General features: G+C 38.3%; 1 protein-coding gene across 1 annotated transcript in view; it reads right to left on the reverse strand.

Moving 5' to 3' along the window:
- The window catches only part of ALG9 (ALG9, alpha-1,2-mannosyltransferase), a 162,352-nt gene that overhangs the window by 104,302 nt on the left and 37,707 nt on the right, over positions 1 to 20,343 (reverse strand). Inside the window, exons 9-12 of the mRNA XM_006890770.1 lie at positions 17,390 to 17,512; positions 6,498 to 6,652; positions 1,333 to 1,462; positions 537 to 684 (exon numbers count right to left, since the gene is read on the reverse strand). Of these exons, the coding sequence (XP_006890832.1) occupies positions 537 to 684; positions 1,333 to 1,462; positions 6,498 to 6,652; positions 17,390 to 17,512 (556 nt within the window). The remainder of the gene's footprint in view (positions 1 to 536; positions 685 to 1,332; positions 1,463 to 6,497; positions 6,653 to 17,389; positions 17,513 to 20,343) is intronic.

Raw genomic sequence — 20,343 nt, forward strand, 5'->3', positions numbered from 1 at the left:
TTTCATCTTACTCATATTTTCCTTTTACCTAAATACAGCTCTTCCAAGTCTAAGCCAAGTAAATACAAGGAACCCCAAGCCTACACTGCTACATCCAGCCACAGGATGGAGGTCAGTGGTACAAATGTCTTTACCTCAGCTTTCCATGATGTGCAAAGGTTGTGAAACTTTGACTACTGGTAGATGAAAAAATTCCTTCACTAAAAGAGTCTTCTAGCAGAGCTTCTAGACTGTTTATACTAGTGGATGGATTAAAATCAAGTCATGACAGAAATTTTAAAATGATCCTAAGGAAAAGCCAGTGTCATGAGCCTAGGGCCCAGTGTGTTTTCAGCAGTTCCCTGTCATATGTGGTTATGGGCAGTGCATAGCACACAGTCATCATTCATTCATTAACACCCAGCCCTAACGAACTCAGGAGACGGGGCACAGTTCAGATACCACAGTTCTCTTGGAGCTAAACTGGTCAACAATTTTTTTATGAAAACTCCAAAAGAAAAGGAATATGATAAAGATATTGCTGTAACACAACTTACTTATCGGGCAGAAGGAAGCTACTGGGAAATCGATACCACTCCTTTCCCACACAGACATTCACAGGTCTGCCTTCTGGGACAGTGTGGATAGTTGGATCGGTAGCAATTCGGTGAAATTCTGGATACAAATCAAGAGGCCCATGATATCCTGGAAGTGAAAAAAGTCAGTGAGAGCCAAAGATGAATAAGATAAGAATCTGACATTTAATCATAATGAAAGCTTATGTCCCACTGTAATCCATGTGAAATATATGAGTGTTAAGGTCCACAGCGTCTCCAACAGGAAGCTGATCAGCAGAACCTTCTCTGAAAGAAAGCTGGTCACAACAGAGAGTTGATGCTGCCAAAAAGAATTTGTTTTCTGGCTCTTTGCTATACTTTGAGCACATTTCCATAGAGTGGGTCCAAATAACGAGGACAAGAAAGAACAGAATTTTGAGTATTTAGTACCAAAATTCAGATGGAATTGACTCAATGTAGTGGGTTTTTAAAAGTTATTTTCTTATCTTTGGTTAATTCATCAGCATCTTTAAAAGGAAAATAAAATCAACAAAAATAGAAGAAAAAAAAATCTAGTTCAAAACATGAAAATGAATTCTGGAATCCTCAATCTTCCCCTCAACATTAAAGTGTAAATTATACCTCCTAGGTATAACTAATATTAAATCTGCAGGTTTTCCTTGTAGTTAAAAGACCTCCTCCTAGCTTAATCTGATTATGTATTAAATAATTATGCATTAAAACCTCAGCTGAAATGTCTGGTGAGTCTGAGTTAAGATATTTGCAGCACACCTACCTCGGAACAGAGCCACAGAGCGAGAAAAGGATAAGAGCCCAAACAAGAAGACTGTCCCTAAAGCCAGCCAATTGGACGTCACAGTGTAATGCTCTAGGCGGTAACGTTGAAACACAAAGTGGTAGCATTTCTAGAAAAGAAGGCAACAGTATAAAAAATGGAAGATATACTTAGTATTAAAAAAAGACTTCACAAGATATCACAGTAAAATCAAGAGTGAGGAAATAGAAAAAGAGGTTCTATTAGGGTCAATCAATTATCTGTTGGTTCTAACTGTACAATACACAACAACAATTGTTGTTAGGTGCCGTTGAATCAAGTACGACGGATAGTGACCCTATAAGCAACAGATTTGAACCATGTCCTACCCTGTGCCATCTTCACAATCTCTGGCACACTGAAGCCCACTGCTGCAGTCACCATGTCAAACCACCTGAGGGTCTTCTCTTCTTTTGCCATACCTCTACCTTTCCAAGCATGATGTCCCTCACTAAGAAGTAACTTCTCCGAGCAACATGCCAATGTATGTGAGATGAATCTTCATCATCTCTAAGGAATACTCTGGCTGCACCTTCTCCGAGACATATCTGTTGGTTCTTTTGGCAGTTCATGGGATATTCAGTACTCTTCTCCAACACCACAGTTCAAAGGCATCCATTCTTCTTCTGTCATCCTTTGACACTGTTCAGCTCTCAGATGCATAGCAAGTGGCTGAAAAGATATACCTAAGTCCTCAAACGGACATCATTATTTCTCAATAATTTGTAGTCCCTGACTACATGCTTTTCCAGTGCAATATATCTCTTGATCTCCTGACTGCTGATATTAAGTGTAGCAATTATGGAAACAAGTAAGATGGCATCACTGACAGTCTCGGTCCTTTCACTGTCCATCATGAGGTTGCCTGTTGGTGCAGTGTGAGGATTTGTATTTTCTTGATACTAAGATGTGTGAAAGAAGTTGCTTGCTTTTCAGTGCTGTGTAGTATTCCATTGTGTGAATATATCATAGTTTTTCTAACCACTCATTTGTTGATGGGCACTTAGGTTGCTTCCATCTCTTTCCTACTGTGAATAATGCAGCAATAAACATGGGTGTGCATATATCTGTTTGTATGGCAGCTCTGGTTTCTTTAAGATATATTGCTAGTAGTGAAAAGCATGGGCTTTGGAAGTTGGAGTGGCATCCACTTCCTAAACAACATGCCTCTGGAAACTCTATGAACTCTGATAAATGACGATAGTTATAGAAAGGCTTCAGGCCTTTTGTTCATAGGGTTGTTACGAGTTGTGCTTAACTCGATGGCAATCAACAACAATAAAATATTATACAACACAGGTGACCCTGGAGGACATTAGGCTGAGTGAACTATCTCCATCACAAAAGGACAAATACTTCACAACACCACTGTTATAAAACAGTAATGACATGGGGTTAGGGGGAAACTAAGAAAAGAGGGGCTAAATAATGAACACTGCATTAGAACAGATGATGGAGAAAACTGTTTAAAAGGAATATATGATTAGGCATTATTTGTATGACAACAGCCCAGAATAAGAGGTACATAGCAAAATGGACTGAAAGAGGGGTAAGGGGTGAGAAATTACCTAAAAATGAATTAATTTTTTTTTAAAAGGTGAACTGGGTAGGTAGGAAGGAAAATGTACAACAATTAATAAATGAAAATCCAACTTTTCTGTAAATGTTCATTAAAATCAACAATAATAATAGTAATAATAATAATAATAGATATGTGAAAAGAACAGCTGCAATGTGAGGGGTGGTCAAGCCTGACTTCTGCTTGCTTCATACAAGGGAACTTTCCCCATCAGTAACATCCATAGTACCATACAAATAACTGCATGGTCAGACATGCCACCCCAAGCTGCTGCACCTATTCCTACCAATCATTGGGTCCAAAGATTCCTTGCAACATGACTCACAGACTTTACTCATAGCTATGAGGTTTATTAGGGAAATAAGTTGGGAAGTGGGAGAGGCAGAGAATATCACACAATGCAAATCCAAATTGAATTCAAGAGTCCCAATCCTGTTTAACAGAAGACACAATCCCTCAATTAGTGAAATTCCAAGTTCAGTTCAGCAGAACAAATGCAAGAAGCCTCTGGTTTCCTCAATCATGCAGCAAATTTCTTCTCAGAGCAGTTATAAGTCAATTTTTCCTTCAATCACCCAACAAGCAAAACCTTTAACTGTGCACTTTATCTCAGAGAATTTACAAGTCAACTTTTCCTTCAATCACCCAGCAAGCAAAACTTTAACTGCAGCCTTTATCTCCAACGTTCCTCTCTTTATACCTTGCCACAGAATCTTCACAGCAGTGCAGCAGTTTCTTCACAATCTCTTCACCACTGTCACTGCCTTTTTTTACAGTAAGAAAAGTGCTCTCTTACACTGGCCCCACAGCTGTTGATGATTTGAAAGACCATGTGTCTGCAGTTAAGGTAGCTGGAGATTATGCCCTCATCAGAGGCTAACACAATGGCTAGAAAAGTCAATTTTCAAGAGTTCTGACACTCCAAGATGGAATGCATATTGAAGGCCGCAGTGTTTAATCTTCTGCAGCAAGGGTTTCAAGTCTTCCTCACTTTCAGCAAGCAAGATTGGGTCAATAACAATTAGGGTCTGTGTATTTGCACACATTTATTGAGGCACTCATTTTACATTCTATGATAAGTGAACTACACTTGTTGGTCAATCAACCAGAGATTACCATGAACGAAATCTCATTAGTTGCATATGTAAGTTACTTGGATACTTCAATAGTACTTAAAATACTTAAAACCCTCATAATTGATTTTTAATAGATTTTTCGGTCATTTACTTTAATATGTATGGTATCTCAATCTTTTTTCCTGTCTTTATCAGTCTACTTTGATACAGTTATCTTTACTTTCCTTACATATTTTTTTATCAAAGTTTTTAGTATCGACAAAATGTCTCAGTATTCTCATAGAGTCCTAGGAATATGCTGTTAATCATGTGCCAAACTACTTTACAACTAGATGAATAAATAGTATAATCTATGCATATACAGGGAGCTTTGGTGGTCTTGTTGGTAAAGAGCTGTGCTGCCAATCCAAAAGCAAATAGTTCAAACCCACCAGCTCCTCCAAAGGAGAAAGACGGGCAATCTCCCATGCAACTTACAGCCTCTTAAAACTCACTGGAGAGGCAGCTATGAGTTGATTTCCAACTCCACAGCAACGAATAAAAACAACATACACATATGTGTGTAGGGAATTCAGGTGGCATAGTCCATGGGGAGTTGTGTTGTTAACCTAAAGGCTGTGTGCTTCTTGGATATACCAGCAACCCCGCAGCAGAAAAACTGTCCTTTCTTTTCCCTTGTGGTTTATAAACTCGGGGTGTGTGTGTGTGTGTGTGTGTGTGTGTGTGTGTGTGTGAGCTATGAGTTGATTCCAACTCCATGGTAATGAGAGAAATACATATATGCACACTGACTTTCTTTGATACCTTCTTTTCTTTCCTCTTAGACAGGAGCTCTGCTTTTAGATAGGACATTTATAATACACAACAAAGGGCCATAAACATGTCTGAAAAATTTTCAAACTCTTCAAAAATTTTTGGTACTCATTTAAGGAAAAATCCAGATACCTAAATGAATGTTTTTGTCCTCGCATCATTTATAGTGGCAAACTCTTAACATGAATTATAGTATACCCAATTATTATATTTTCAAGTCAATATGTTATCCATTATATAATAATGTGGGATATGTCAGTAGGGCAAATAGTTAACATACACATATCAAAAAGCTCTGGTGGGATAGTCCACCTCATATTGTGCTGCTAACCAAAACGTCACAAGTCTCCAGTAGTTCGAATCTACCGGCAGCTCCACAGGAGAAAGATGGACAGTCTCCATTAAGATTTGCAGCCTTGTTAAACTTGCAGCCTTGTGAGCTGGAACTGACTTATTCAATGGCAGTGAGTGAAACTGACCTCCAATTTAGTAGAATAGTACATTCTCTCAAAATGATGGGACCATTATGACCCAAACACACACTAGAATTGGTTTAAAAGAATACAAAATCCTATATACACTTAGATTTACAACCATAATAAACTGTGATATGGGAAAATACTGGGCCGTAGTTTTATTGTTGTTGTTGGGTGCCATCAAGGAGGTTCAAACTCCTCCAGACCCAATGTACAACAGAACACGGTACTGCCCAGTGCCGACCATCCTCACAAATATGGCTCTATCTGAGCGATTTTAAAACCACTTTGTAAGTTCAAGGATGTCCAACTACTTTATAATTAATATTATTTTAATGACCCTAAAAAAAGATGTACTTTGAAAACACTGTGCTAAGTGAAAGAAGCCCATCACAAAGAACCCATATTTGATGATTCTATTACATGAAATGTTCAGAGTAGGCAAATCTACAGGGTCAGAAAGTAGAGCAGGCCGAGGGGGAGCTAAGCCAGAGAAAGAGGATCAATACCTACAGAACACAAACTTCCTTTTGAAGTGATGAAATGTTCCCACATGGTCTATAGTGATGGTTAAATATATGAGAGAGAGAGAGGAAAGCCTACTGAATCTACAGATTAAGTGGGTGAATTGTATGGTGGGTAGGCATAATAAGACTCTTTTTTTAAAAAAAATCCATGATTATTTTTCTCTGCCAATTGCAAATGGTAGCAGAGGGCAAGAAGTCTGACGGCCACTAAGGGCATATCTAATGAGATATTCACACAACGTTAAGATTAGTTCTGACAGGGAACTGACCGGGGCAGGTTTTAAGCCAGGATTACAAAGCGTCTTATATTGCTGTCTGATGCAATCCCAAACACCTGAGCAAGTTTTAATCCGCTCTGGTAGGTGAAGAACAGACACTCCATTAGCTCTGCCACGGTGCTGCCATTCTGTAGTGGACCCATACAATAATTTAAAAAAGATCAACAGCAACTGGATTCTTGTTAGTAACAGAGAAAAATTAACATATATTTGCAAATATATCATCACCAAAAAGAAACAATAAAACTTCAGTAATAATCTGTACAAGTTTTAACATTTGGCTGAAACACAGTAGCTGGGAGCACCCAGTAATTTGTACTTAGGTTCTGTAAGCTATTGTTTAAAAGCAAAATGAAATGCTTTCCTCTGAAACTCACCTGAAGTGCAGAAAGAGCCACAGCACCACAGAGACATATGAGTGGGTAAACAGGGAACAGAAATCTCTCCTCTTTGTGAGGCTGGATGAAGAAAATGAGAAACCAAATATACATTGGAGCCAAGGTCAGCCAATATGGGTGACCTAAATTCTGAACTGCAAGACAGAAAGAAAAAAAAAGAAGAAGAAGAAAGAAATCCAACTTTCACCACATTAGAACAAAATTGTCTCAATGTTCTGCTCATTCTAGACTGGAGAATACCCCCTAGGTCATCCATCAAATGCTTCAACACTTGTATCCACACTTTCTCCATACAATAAAGGTCTCATGTAGAAAGAGAAATATATTTTGTAGCTTCTCAATAAAGATTCAAAATTTAAGGGAGGCATAATATGGGATTTAGTTAGGATACAAATGAAGGTCAGGTTAACAGATAAAAGGACTTAATAAAGTCTGCTGTACATAAAGGGGGAGGGGAAGTCTTCTCTCATTAGTAAGTCACACCCCAAGAATAAAGGTGCAGAGATATGCCAAAAGCACAATAGAACACTTTCAGGGGTCTTCTGTTTAATGTGGTAATCTTCTTATCTATACAACAACTATTCCTGATGTTGTTAGGTACTGTCAAGTCAAATATGACTCACAGTGACCCTGTGGAACAACAGAGCTGAACCCTGTCCTATTCTGCACCATCCTGAGCATCCCTGACACACTTGAGCCCACTCCCACTGTCTCAACCCATTTCTGCTGAATATTCCCAGATCAAAGAAAAGAAAAAAAAATTACACACACACACACACACACACACACACACACACACACACACACGGTCTCTCAAACCTATTTGGTCTTCATCCACCACAAATGACAAAGAGTTTCAAGGCAAAAATAAAAGTAATATTAAAAGAATATTTACTCATTAATCTTTTTCTCCTCTTAGACACTACTCATGCATTATGAACCCCAAAATTGGAACAAAAAATGTACTTAAAGCATGTGAAAGAATTAGAAGAATTTAATGATCAGTAAGACTCAAGCACCTGCTGGAAAATTCCTGTGGTTAGGTACATGAACACTGAGTGATAAGCCTGCAACCCACAGTGAAGGCATCTCCTACTGTGCTTACATTAATGTTAATGAGCAGTGCCACGGAGTCGCTGGCAAGGGTAGACACACAGTGCCCCCTGGTGTCCACTCTATCTACAGCAAGTACATTTAGACGAGAAGATCAACATTGTCAATTATCTAGCAATAACTAATTTGGCATTCTTAGCAATCTATATCTTGGGGAAAAATATTTAGGAAAAAAATTGCTGAACTACAATAACTTTTTTTAATTTTATAAGATTTCATTATAAGATTTTTAGGCTATAATTTAGGACTCAAACCTTTCCAAGAAGTATATTTTAAATTAGAATGTCTTCATTAGAAAAAGAAAAGACATCTTCTACAAGTTAACAATCTTTTCATTTTCTATATCATAAAAGCTACCATATAATTTTAAAACTACAGTCTAGACTAATCTAGGGTACCAGCACCTGCCCGCTGCCCGGCACGCCTCGCCGCCATGCCTCTCAATACTGAGGAAATCAACGGCTTTCTGCTCACAGCCATGCAAAAGGATGCGAAATCTGTCAGGATCAAGAAAAGGATAATGTGAAGTTTAAGGTTTGGTGCAGGAAGAACCTTTATGTCCAGGTCATCACATAGAGAAGCCAGAGGAACGGAAGCAATCTCTACCCTCAGGTTTGGCAGGGAAGGAGCGGAAAGGAACCAACATGTTCATTTGAACTATAATAGAATGTTTAAAAACAAAACAAAAAACCCTAAAGTTCTGAAATATCTACCATAACATGTATAAAATTATAACTACTGCAGTATTTGTGTTAGAAAAATGGATTTTTTTTTCCTATTCTCATATTTTTTTGTTTAAACATGTATAGTTTCTATGATAAAATGTACATAATAGTATAAAGGGGAAAAAAACCCAGTAGCCATTCATTTTCTTACTAGGCAGAAAATTGGATTAATGCAGTGTTGTTGTTATTGTTGTTATGTGCTGTTGAGTCACTGTGACTCACAGTGAGTCCATGTGCAACAGCTCTGAATCCTGCTCTATCCTGTCACTGTTGTTAGATTCTGTCAAGTATGACCCATAGCAACCCTATGAACAAAAGACCTGAACCCTGTTTGATACTGTTCCATCCTCACACTTCCTGACACACAAGAGCCCACTGTAGCAGGCACCGTGTCAATCTACCTGGTTGAGGGTCTTCCTCTTCTTTGACAACCCTCCACCCTTCCCAGCATCATGTCCTTCTCCAAGGTATAGACTCTCCTAGAAACATGTCCAAAGTATGTGAGGCAAAGCATCATTCTTGCCTTCAAGGAACACTCTGGCTGCACTCACTCTAAGACATTCATTCTTTTGGCTGTCCATAGGATGTTCAGTGCTCTTCTCCGACATCACAGCTCAAAGGCATCAATTCTTTTCTTGTCATCTTTATACACTGTCCAGCTCTCAGATGCATATCAAGTAATCAGAAAGACTATGGCCTGAATAAGATGCGCCTTAGTCCTCAAACTGACATCATTACTCCTCAACAATTTGCAGAGTCCTTAATTGTAGATTTTCCCAATGCAACATGTCCCCTCATTTCCTGACTGATGGTACTACTAGTGTTAATTGTAGATCTAAGCACACTCTATCCTGAGCCAACTTCATTGTCTCTGGCACACCTGTCTCCATTTCCCCAGTCATTGAGTCAATTCATCTGTTTTAGTCCACTTTTATTAGTAGTATTTACCAAAAAAATGCTTATTTTTATAGTCAGGGGAAAAACCTCCCACTTTAAAAAAAAATGAGTCTTAAGAAATGAAGGAATAAATTAAAACCCAGACGAAAGAAGCAGCTGAATCCAGAAGGTGGGGCACTATACAAGATACTGGGTGATCTGAGTTTTAGAAATCGCTAGGAGGAAAAAAGTGAAATATAAGAAGCACAACATTTAATTCACTGTGACCCCTGTTTTGATCTTTTTTTTTCATTAACACTGTAAAGGGCTACTTTATTGTTTTTTAAGAGCTGCTTTAAAAGCAACCTAGGAAATCTGCTATTAACTGAATACTGGGCAATTAAGGAGTTAGAGATAGTGGAATTATGATTACCTTTAAAGAAAAAAAGTCCCAAATGCAGAATCATTAACTTAAAGAGACAACATGAGCAAACAGAAAAGGATGACCAAAGAGGACCAAAGCCACCAGGAGCAAGGAAATCATAAAGAGCAAAGCAGAAATGAATGAACTAGAAGAGAGACTATAGGAAGAACCAGCAACACCAGAAGTTAGTTCTTTGACAGGATCACAGAAAAATCAACAGCCAGATTGACGAAACAATCCAAGGAATGAAAATGAAGACATTTCAAAAGTGAGATCAAATACTATGAAAAAATGCCACTCCTATAAATTTTAAAAACCCAATATATAAATTTCTAGAAACCATGCCACTTAACTAAAGCAACACAACTGGAGGTAGAAAATCTAAAAGACGAGCAGCAAAAGAAGTGACTGAAGAAATAATTGACATTGAACAACCAGCTTCCTAACATCAACGACAAAAAGCTTCAGCCCAAATGGCTGGGGAATCTAACTGTGCTGAGAAAAGCTGACAGCATTCTGCTCAAAGTCTCCCAACACACAGAAAAATAAAGGACTAAGTTGCAAATCATTTTATGAAACTAGCATCACCCTGATACCAAAGCCATGAAGAGATACCGTTTATATACAAAAGAATGACAGTGCTGTCTAAAAGTGTTATGCTGCCAACTTCTCCAGGAGTTCAAATCCACTAGCATCTCGAAGGGAGAAAGATAGGCAATCTTCTCCTGTGTGATTTATAACCTTAGAAAACCTCCTAGAAATATGAGTCTGCTCCAACTCAGCAGCAATGAGGTGAGTTGATCCTTTATAAGTTTATTGCTGTTGTTGTTAAATGACATCGAATCGAATATGACTCATAGCAACCCTATGAACAGATCTGACTGCTGTCCTGTTCTGTGCCCTCAAAGTCACTGTCAAGCCATTTGGTTGAAGGTCTTCGCTGACCCCCATCTTTCCAAGCATAATGTTCCTCTCCAAGAAATAGACTCTTCTAACAGCATGTTCAAAGTATGTGAGATGAAGCTTTACCATCCTTGCCTCCAAAGAGCAGTCTGGTTTCACTAAAGACTTGAAAATTTCTAACAGTATATTGAAATTTAACAGTATAAAAAAATTACACATCCTGATCAAGTCCACTTCATATCAAGGGTGTTTCAACATTAGAAAACCAACTAATGTGATTTACCATATAAGTAAAGTATAAGAATACATGATTATCTCAATCCACACAGAAAAAGGTATTTTGGGGGGGGGATCCAACAAAATTCTCAGAAAAACAGGAACAGAAGAGAAATTCCACAATATAATTAAGAGCATATATGAAAAACCAATAAAGATTGAGACTCTTCCCCTTTAAAACAGGAACAAGAATGCCCACTATCAGCACTTATTCAGTATCATTCCAGAAGTCTAGCCAGAGCTATACAGCAAGTAAGGGGGGGAAAGGGTATCCAGATTGGAAAGGAAGAAAGCAAACTATCTTGATTCATAGACAACATGATTTCATACCAAAAATCTCAGAGATTTCCTAAAAAAGGCTATTGAATCTAAGGGATTCAGCAAAGTAGTAGGGTATAAGATCACACACAAAGTCAGCTGAGTTCTTTTACAGTAACAAGGCGTACTTTGAGAAGGAAATCAAGGAATAAACCTAACCAGGGCTGTAAGAGATTCACAAAATGAAAACTACAAAACACTCCTTTTGACCTTCCAGTAGAATCAGAGACTGTTAACTGCATGGGAGGAGATCACTCATCTTTCTCTTCCAGAGCCACTAGAGAATTGGAACCTCCAGAGAGGTGTCACCTTTGGGCTGGCAGGGCAAGTCCTTATACACTACACCACCAGGGCTCCCTGCAAGGAACTAAGAGACTTACGAAAAATATTTTATATTCATGAATAGGAAGATCATTGTGCAAATGTCAATAATAACAGAATAATCACAGATATAATTAGTCTACAGCCAACTACCAATAATTTACAGAAATGGAAGAACACATCATCAACTTCATGTGGTAAAAATTCCAAATAACCAAAGTAGCACTGAAGAATAACAATGTAGGCGGCCTTCCCCTCCCCAATCTCACACATAGTACAGTACACACAGTAATCAAAACAGCCTCCTACGGTTAAATAACACTCACACAGAGCAATGGAAAGAACTGAGAACCCAGGAGTAAATCCATCCATCTGTATGTTGTTGTTGTTGTTGTTATGTGCCGTTGAGTCACCTGCAACTCGTAGCGACCCTATGTACAACAGCTCTAAGCCTTGCTCTATCTGTTGCCAATCTTATTGTCTCCAACACACCTATCCCCATTATCCTGGTGACTGAATCAATCTATCTCATCGAGGTTCTTCCTCTCCTGCATTGTTGCATTGTCCCTCCACCCTTCCAAGCATGACATCCCTCTCAACGGACTGATTCCACCTTGCTACATGTCCAAAGTATGTTAGACGGAGCTTCAGAATTCTTGCCTGGCTTCCCCTTCTCCAGGATGAAATATTTTGTTCTCCTAGCAGTCCATGGATCACCGCTGAAAGGTATCAACTCTCCTATCATCCCTAGTCTTTGTCCAGTTCTCTGATACATAGCAAGTAATTGCAAAGAGCATGGCCTATATCAGGCACACCTTAGTCTCCAGACTGACATCATTATAAGCAGCCAATTTTTAAGAGTGAAAGACCATTCAATGGGGAAGAAATAGTCTCTTAATAAATATAGCTGGTAAAATTGAGTATTTATTTGCAAAAATTCAAACTGGATTCATACCTAACTATACACAAAATTTATCTCAAAATAGACCAAAGACCTAGAACATAATAGGGGAACAAAACTATGGGACTTCCTTTTTTTTTTTTGTCAGTAAGAGAATATCAAACAATTACAAATGCATGAACAATGAGAGACTAAATCCATAACTGAACCCTTCTAAAATTAAATATTTATAATCATCAAAAGACTTTTTTTTAGAAAAAAGTAATTTTTATTTTATTAATTTTTGTGTGTGTACTGTCAAATTGGATCTCACTGGTACAAGAAGAGACTGCCCCTTCTTCTCCATCAGAGTATCTGGTGGATTCAAACTGCATGCCTCTGGATTGCAGTGCAGCTTCTTGTCACTAGGCCACCAGAACTTCAATCATTGAAAGACTTCGTGAAAAACAAAAAAATACCACCATATTGGAAAAATTTTTTTTTAGAATTATATATCTTATAAGGGTTTAAGCTCTAAGACGTTAAAAAAACCTCAACAACAAAAAAACCAAAAAATCCAATTTTAAAATGACCTTGAATTGGTCTTTAATGCTGAATGCTACTCAATGGTTCAACTTTCAGTTAAATAATACAGAGGCATAAAAGGTGTATAGTCATACTAAGCTGTCTACATTCCCCTAACAACCAACTATATGAAATCAAAGGGCAGCAGTGCCCAGTACTAAAGGACAGAGTCTTGGGAGCTCTGGTGGCCTAGTGGCAAAGAAGCTGTACTGCAATCCCAAAGGTGTGTGGTTCAAATCCACCATATGCTCTGATGGAGAAGGAGGGGCAATCTCCTCCTATGCCAGTTGAATCTGATTCTATGGTAAAGAAAAAGAAATAAAGAAAAAAATTATTTTTTTTTTAAAAAAGGACAGAATCTCCAGGAGAAAGATGGGATAATCACCACCAGGGCTATTTACAACCTTGGAAATTTCTGTGGAGGGTCAGCTATGAGCTCGTTTGCCACTCAATGGCAATGAGTTTGAGGTCTGGAATGGAAATGGTAAAGAAAGGGAGAGAGTAAGCAGAGGGCTGCTATATTTTAGGAATCACAATAAATGCCAGGGATCAAAATATGCATTAATCACTGAAAGGAAAACTGGTTTCTTCTATAAACTTTCACTCAATCACAATAAAAAGTTGTTTATTAAAAATTTTTCTTTAAAAACACAAAAAACCCGCCAAACCACCACCACTCAACTAAAATCTAAAGATATTCAAGTTGCTTATAAGAAATGGTTATACTTTAAGTCATCTGTAGATTATAAAACTCATTCACTGATTGCCATTGAGTCAGAATCAACTCAAAGATGACCGTCCAGTGGGCTGAGATTATAAATTGCCTGGGAAGAGACTGTCCATCTTGTTCCCTCAAAGTCACTGGTGGATTTGAACCACTAGGGAGGTGCCATCGCACAGTAGTAGTGTAACTCTCTAAAAACTACACCACCAAAGCTGATACAATGTGGAAACTAACACAATGAAAATCCCAGGTAATTAGCAATTTACGTTCCCCCTTAGCCTTTGAGAGTTTGGATTCTTGACTGTTTGTTTTTTAGATTTTTTTTCCCCTTGGGGGTGGGGTTGGGAGAGGTGGGGTATATATTTTCCATCCACAAGTGGTTGAATCTGGATGCAGGTCTTGGAGATATGGAAGGCTAACTACATCTGCATATATTTTATGTATATAAACAAAGCACATGTGCGTACAAACATGTGCCTATATACAGGTCTAACTGTAGGCATAGATATCTGTATGTGCTGCACATGTTTTCACACACAGGGGGCACAGTCATGTATGACAAAACATAACAGAAAGGCTTGAAAGATTAGTTTACAGGGTTTGACGGCTTGAGATCACAGTCTAAATCATTGTTAGTTGGTACAATGTAGTCTATAAAGTTTATGTTTTACATCCTAGTTTGGTAAGTAGAGTTGAGAGTCTCAAAAATATCAAAGCATCCATCTAACAAACAACTTTAGGTCTCTATTTATCTGGAAAAAAAGAGCCAAATAAGAAAAACTTGTCGACAGAACTAGATGCCTACATGAACCATGATTTCACCTATCCTGTGACTAGAACTAGATGGTGTCTAGCTACTACCACCAACTGTTCTGATCAGGAACACCATAGATGGTTCCAGAGAGAATGAGAGAAAATTATAGGGGGAAAAATCCAATTCTTAAAAAGGGGGGGGGGAGAAGCCAGACTTTAGACTTACTGAAGCTGTAGAGACTAGAGAAAATCTTCAAACTATCAGTCTGAGATAGTCTTAAAAGTGACCTGAAACTATTCCCAGAGAACATCGTTCAGCTAAATAACAGACTGGCTGATAAAGCAAATAATATCACCTATGGGTATTGTGTTTCTCTATTGTTCAAAAGGTTTTCAGAGGCCTGCGGTTTAAGAAGTGGATGGTCAAGTCTGCTTCCTAGTCTACCTTAATTTGAGAGCTCAACTAAAAGCTGTCCACCATGCACCCCCTGGTATTTAACACACTAGTGGCACAGTTTCAGCATTACAGCACCCACAGGTTACTTCAATACAGCAAACTGACAGACAAGTACTGTACTAACTAGAACAATGATAACCAAGCAAGAATACAGATACCCATGCTGTAGAGTAATTAGCAATATGCAGATCATTCTCCCAGTACAACACACATCATGAAAGATGGAGAAAAGAATGAAACTGTCAACGACTTCAACTTACTTGGGTCCACAATCAATATACTTGGTACCAGCAGTCAGGAGATCAGGAAATGTACTGCACTGTAAAAGTCTGCAGTCAGAGACCTCTCCAAATTATTGAGAAGCAGTTATGTTAGTTTGAGGACTAAAGCACACCTGATTCAGGCCATGGTCTTTTCAATAACTTGCTATGCTACTGACAGTTGGACAATGAATAAAGATGATAGAAAAAGAATTGATGTCTTTGAACTAGGATGTTTGAGTACTGAATATCCCATGGACTGGCAAAAGACAAACAGATATGTCCCAGAGATATGCCCCTGGAGGCAAAGATGATAATGCTTTGTCTCACATACTTTGGGCTAGCAAAGTCTACATTATCCCAGGAAAGGCTATTCCTTAGAAGGAACATCATGCTTGGAAAGGTAGATGGACAGTGAAAAAGAGGAAGACCTTCAACCAGGTGGACTGACACAGTGACTGCATTAATGGGTTCTACTGTGTCAGGAAGTATGAGGATGGCACAGGACAGAACAGGGTTCAGATCTGTTGTTCACTTTGAGTTATACTTGACTCAATGACACCTAAAAACAACAACAACATAAATATTATGTTCCTTTAAAAAAAAAACCCAAGCTAGATTAATGGAGACAAAATCAGTCAGAATGGAAGTGAGAATGCTGACAAAATGTGACAAATCTAACCATTGTCACTGGACACTATTTACCACTAAAAAACCCCACTGCCAGTCTGTTCTGACTCATGGTGAACATATTATAGGAATCTAAATTGTTGCATAAACACTCGCCAAAAACTCAGTATTAAAAAGGTAAAAAAAAGGAAGCAAACATAACTCTGAAAGCTGCTCCCATAGTCTAATACTGTAGCACAGTAGACTATCAAGAACAATTAACAGTAGAAAAGTAGAGATGATATGAGCGAGCAGGAATCAATTTTACTTTATCCAAATCAGACTGAAGTCTTTTAAATGAAATCTCTTTCCAAAGTACATATGAATTTATATTGAAATGTTTCTTCCATAAAAGAACACATGTAAGGATGGCAATGGAACCACCTTACCTCTGTAACTTGATTTGTGCCACTATTAGAACCTCTACTCAGAATATTATTGCTTTTCAATTTTTGACTCATGCACTTTTAACTTGTTAGTTAAATTTGTATCTTCTAGGCTGCAACACTTCCATGATACATCTTCAAGGATATGAATATGTACGGCTAAGCACAATTCATAACAGTGCATCTAAATTCCAAAATCAATCTCCATAATAGTCTATGTGTTTCCAACTGCCAAGGGGGCCCTTTAGAGTAGTGAGAGAAGACATTCACCCTGAAACCCACAGCGTCCCTTTTCAGCAGGAAGTAGCTAAGAGAATATGCCATCCCCTTTTCCTTATGAATCAGGGTGAAGTCTCTCTCAGGGAGGAGGAGTGATAGGCAATGGCAAGGGACACACTGACAAAGGAGATTAATCAGAACTGGCTTTGACAAGCACTGTGGCAATTGGACAATTAAAACAGACATTGGGGGGGGGAAGAAGAACGAACTGGGGATGAGGGTGGAGAAAACAGTGCAACAATGAATGAATGAAAACCCAAAATCTCTGGAAATGTTCATTAAAACTAATAAAATTTAATTTAAAAAAAAAGAACACATAGCACTAGCTATGTTAACAGTCATGACAAATTAGAAGGAAAAAGATGGAGTGTGCAATGCAGAGTTGGAGCAAGGAAAATACAAGACACATCAATCCATGTAACAATAAGGCAAACACAGAAGCAAATGGAATGAGAAGCATCATGAGTCTTAGAAGTCTGCAGCTTCATACTTTAGGATCAAATCTGAGGGGAAACTCTGTATAGTTTTCTTTTCAATTTTTTGATTGAAGTAATTTCCCAAAGAATGTTTGCCCCTAGCCTGGCTTATCTAAACAATGTTAGGTGAAAACACCTGCTTTTAAAAGACAGAAGACCAATCAGGCTTGTTATGCTCTGAGATTTTATTAATGTTTTTGCTTTCCTTGGTGATCCCATGAATTATCTGACTTCCTGACTAAAAGAGCCTTCTTTTGTTGGTTTAATTTGCAGTAATTAAGCCAAATCTTCACATAGGTTTGAACAGCCCATAAATACAGATGGAAAATCCACTAAGCCAAGCCTCTCCAATAAGAAACTTGGGAATAAAATAAACAGAATTCTTTTTCACTTCTTGGTGGTATAAACTGTGACCTTCTTTCCCTTGTATCTTTCACACTACTCACCATGAAACCTCTGTAGCAGGTATTCCATAAGAGAAGTCAGTGGCAAAACCAGGAGAGCCAAAGCAAAGGCTACATTGAAATTCAGAAATCCGTTTATTAAATAGAAATACCAAGGTTCTGTACCTGAGGGAGACAGAGAAGAAATCATTAATGAGTAACTCTAATACTCATAATGGTCTTTATGTCAATACTCCAGTGATTGAAGTCACCGAAGTCTAAGAAGTCAACTCTTTCCATGCTCAGTCACACATGAGCAGCACAACAGCAGAAGATAGAAAGATTGTCATGACGATTAAGATAGAAGCCAGAAGTTTTAAATATTTAGCTGTATTTTCCTTACTAGACACCATGTGGTTGTTATGTAACATCGAGTCAGAACCAACAGACAGCAAAACCCTCCAGTGCATTTGCAAAAGTAATAAACTGCACAGGAGGAGAGTGCCCATCTTTCTCCCATAAAGCAGCTAGTGGATTGGAACCACATGCCTTTGAGCTGAGGTGCTGGAGAAAAGTATATATACTGGAGAAAAATATACCATGGACTGATAAGAGAACAGGTTCATCCTGCAGAGGGTGAAACCAGGCTGCTCCTTGAAGGCAAGAACTTTGAAGCACTGACTCACATACTTTGGGAATGTTGCAAAGGGGAATCAGTCCTTGGAGAGGGACATCATGCTTGGAAGGGTGAAGGGACAGTGCAAGACAGGAAGACTCTGGATGAGATGGATTGACTCAGTGACCGGGGTAATGGTGGTAGATGTGTCAAAGACAATGAGGGTGGCTCAGAATAGAGCAGGGTTCAGAGCTGTTGTATATAGGGTTGCTATGAGTCGCTAGCAACTCAATAGCACTTAACAACAGCAACAACCTTTAGATTAGCAGTGTAATTCCACACCACGAGGCCACCAGAGCTCCCTAGCCCAAAGAGGACTGATTCTTTTTCAGAACAATAAAATAAATCAAACAGTTTAAGAAGACAGATCTACAGACTGCTAATAAAATATTTTTTTTAATTATTTTTCTTTTCAAAGGAGCTTTGCTTATTTGGGTTCTCTTTCTTTTCCAAATAAACTTGCCAATTGTCTTTTCTATTTCTTTGAAAAATAAGTTTCACATAATTGTTAACACTATTTTGAATCTCAACATTCTGTAGAACAAAGAATGAGAAAACTTGCTGTCCTGGCCTCCCTCATTTTGTCCTCACCTGTTTGTCTCATTTATATGCAAACACATTTCTTTCTCCATGATATGCTCAATCACACCATTTTATATTTCTATTTGGGATTTATAATCATGGACATAGTGCATTTGGTGAGAAGCAACAACTTGTTTTCCTTAAGGTCATGCTCAGAAGCTCTGGGGATCCAGCATGAAGCAAAATGACTCAAAGCACAAGCCTCACTCACTTGAATCTTTAGCTCAAAATCAACTTTGAATCTTTAGCTCAAAGTCCTTAAACTCAAATGATGAGAAAAGGACCCTCTGCACAGCTAGCGGGCTTTTCATCTGTGTGATTACTGCAGTCAGTGAGTGACACATGCGGGTTTTAATCACTGTGTGTTGTGACACCCGCCTTGCACCACAGCAATTTCCTGCAATCAGCATTGCTTAAAAGGGTAATCAAAGGCAGAAGAGTAGTCAGGAAATCCTGACATTTTTGCAGCTTGCACAGCAAAATAAGATTAGAAACCAAATCCATGAAGCTAGAAGCATTTTGGAGAGGCTAAGAGGGAGGACTCACTAACTCAAGTTCAGTCATGTGTTTTTTTACCTTCTGGAAATGCTCACTCCGCCCTGTTTAAACACAAAGACTGAGGTTGTTCAGGGGCAGAGATCCTGTCACATGTTCATTTTGGACACTAACATCTAATATTTCTTATTCATTATCTTTTTAATTATAGTAAACTATAGGATATATAAATATATTCAAGATAGAAATACATGCCTTCTCTGGATTTAAAAAAATATTTTAAAATATATTTCCTAAATTGAGTCCTTCAGTCGTCCCAATTCCAGAGAGGCAATCATTCTCATTACCCTCCTCAGGTTGCTGCACAAAAGCAACGCTAGAAGCATTTGCCCTTCTTTTTCATTAAGAGAAGTCAGGAAATACAAACCAATACAGAGAAAAGAAGTCATTTTATACAGCACTGACTTCAGATGCTAGACTAACATCATTAGCAAAAGGCTTCTTGTCTGCTTGCAGATACATACAGACTACATTTGATTATGTTTTCAGTACTGTACTTTATAGATACTGTGGTTTTCCCAAATTGAAGATTTACAGCAACCCTGCCTCAAGCAAGTTCACCAGTGCCATTTCTCCAGCAGCGTGTGCTTACGGTGAGTCTCTGAGTTACATTTTGAAAATTCTCACAATATTGCAAGCCTTTTCACAATGCTATGGCACATTTAATAGACTATAGTATAATGTGAGCACAAACTGTACATGCACTGGAAAACAAAACAAAAAAATTCATTCAACTAGCTTTATTACAATGTTTGCTTCACTGCAGTAGTCTGCAGGAAACCTGCAATATCTCAAAGGAATGCCTATTCAGTGTTTCCTAAAAACCTCTTTTATTTTCAGAAAATACTTGTCTCTACTCATGATAGACAGTGAAGAAATTGAAATTGTTAACAGCTTCAGTTTTGCTTGGTGCCACAATCAGCACTCTTGGTATCAGCAGCCAGGAAATCAAAAGATGAATTGCACTGGGAAAGTTTGCTGCCAGGGACCTCTCCAAAGTAATGAAGAGCAAGGATATCAGTCTGTAGACTAAGGTGTACCTGATCTAGGCATGGTCTGTGCAATTACATGCTAAGCATCAGAAAGCTGGACAATGACTAGGGATGATAGAAGGAGAATTGATGCATTTGAGTTCTGATGCTGGAGAAGAGTGTTGAATATACCAAGGCTTGCTAGGAGAACAAAAAGGTTTGTCTTGAAGAGG

Source organism: Elephantulus edwardii, unplaced genomic scaffold, assembly GCF_000299155.1.
Source record: "Elephantulus edwardii isolate Elephantulus edwardi_28Jun2011 unplaced genomic scaffold, EleEdw1.0 scaffold00093, whole genome shotgun sequence".
NCBI lineage: Eukaryota > Metazoa > Chordata > Mammalia > Macroscelidea > Macroscelididae > Elephantulus > Elephantulus edwardii.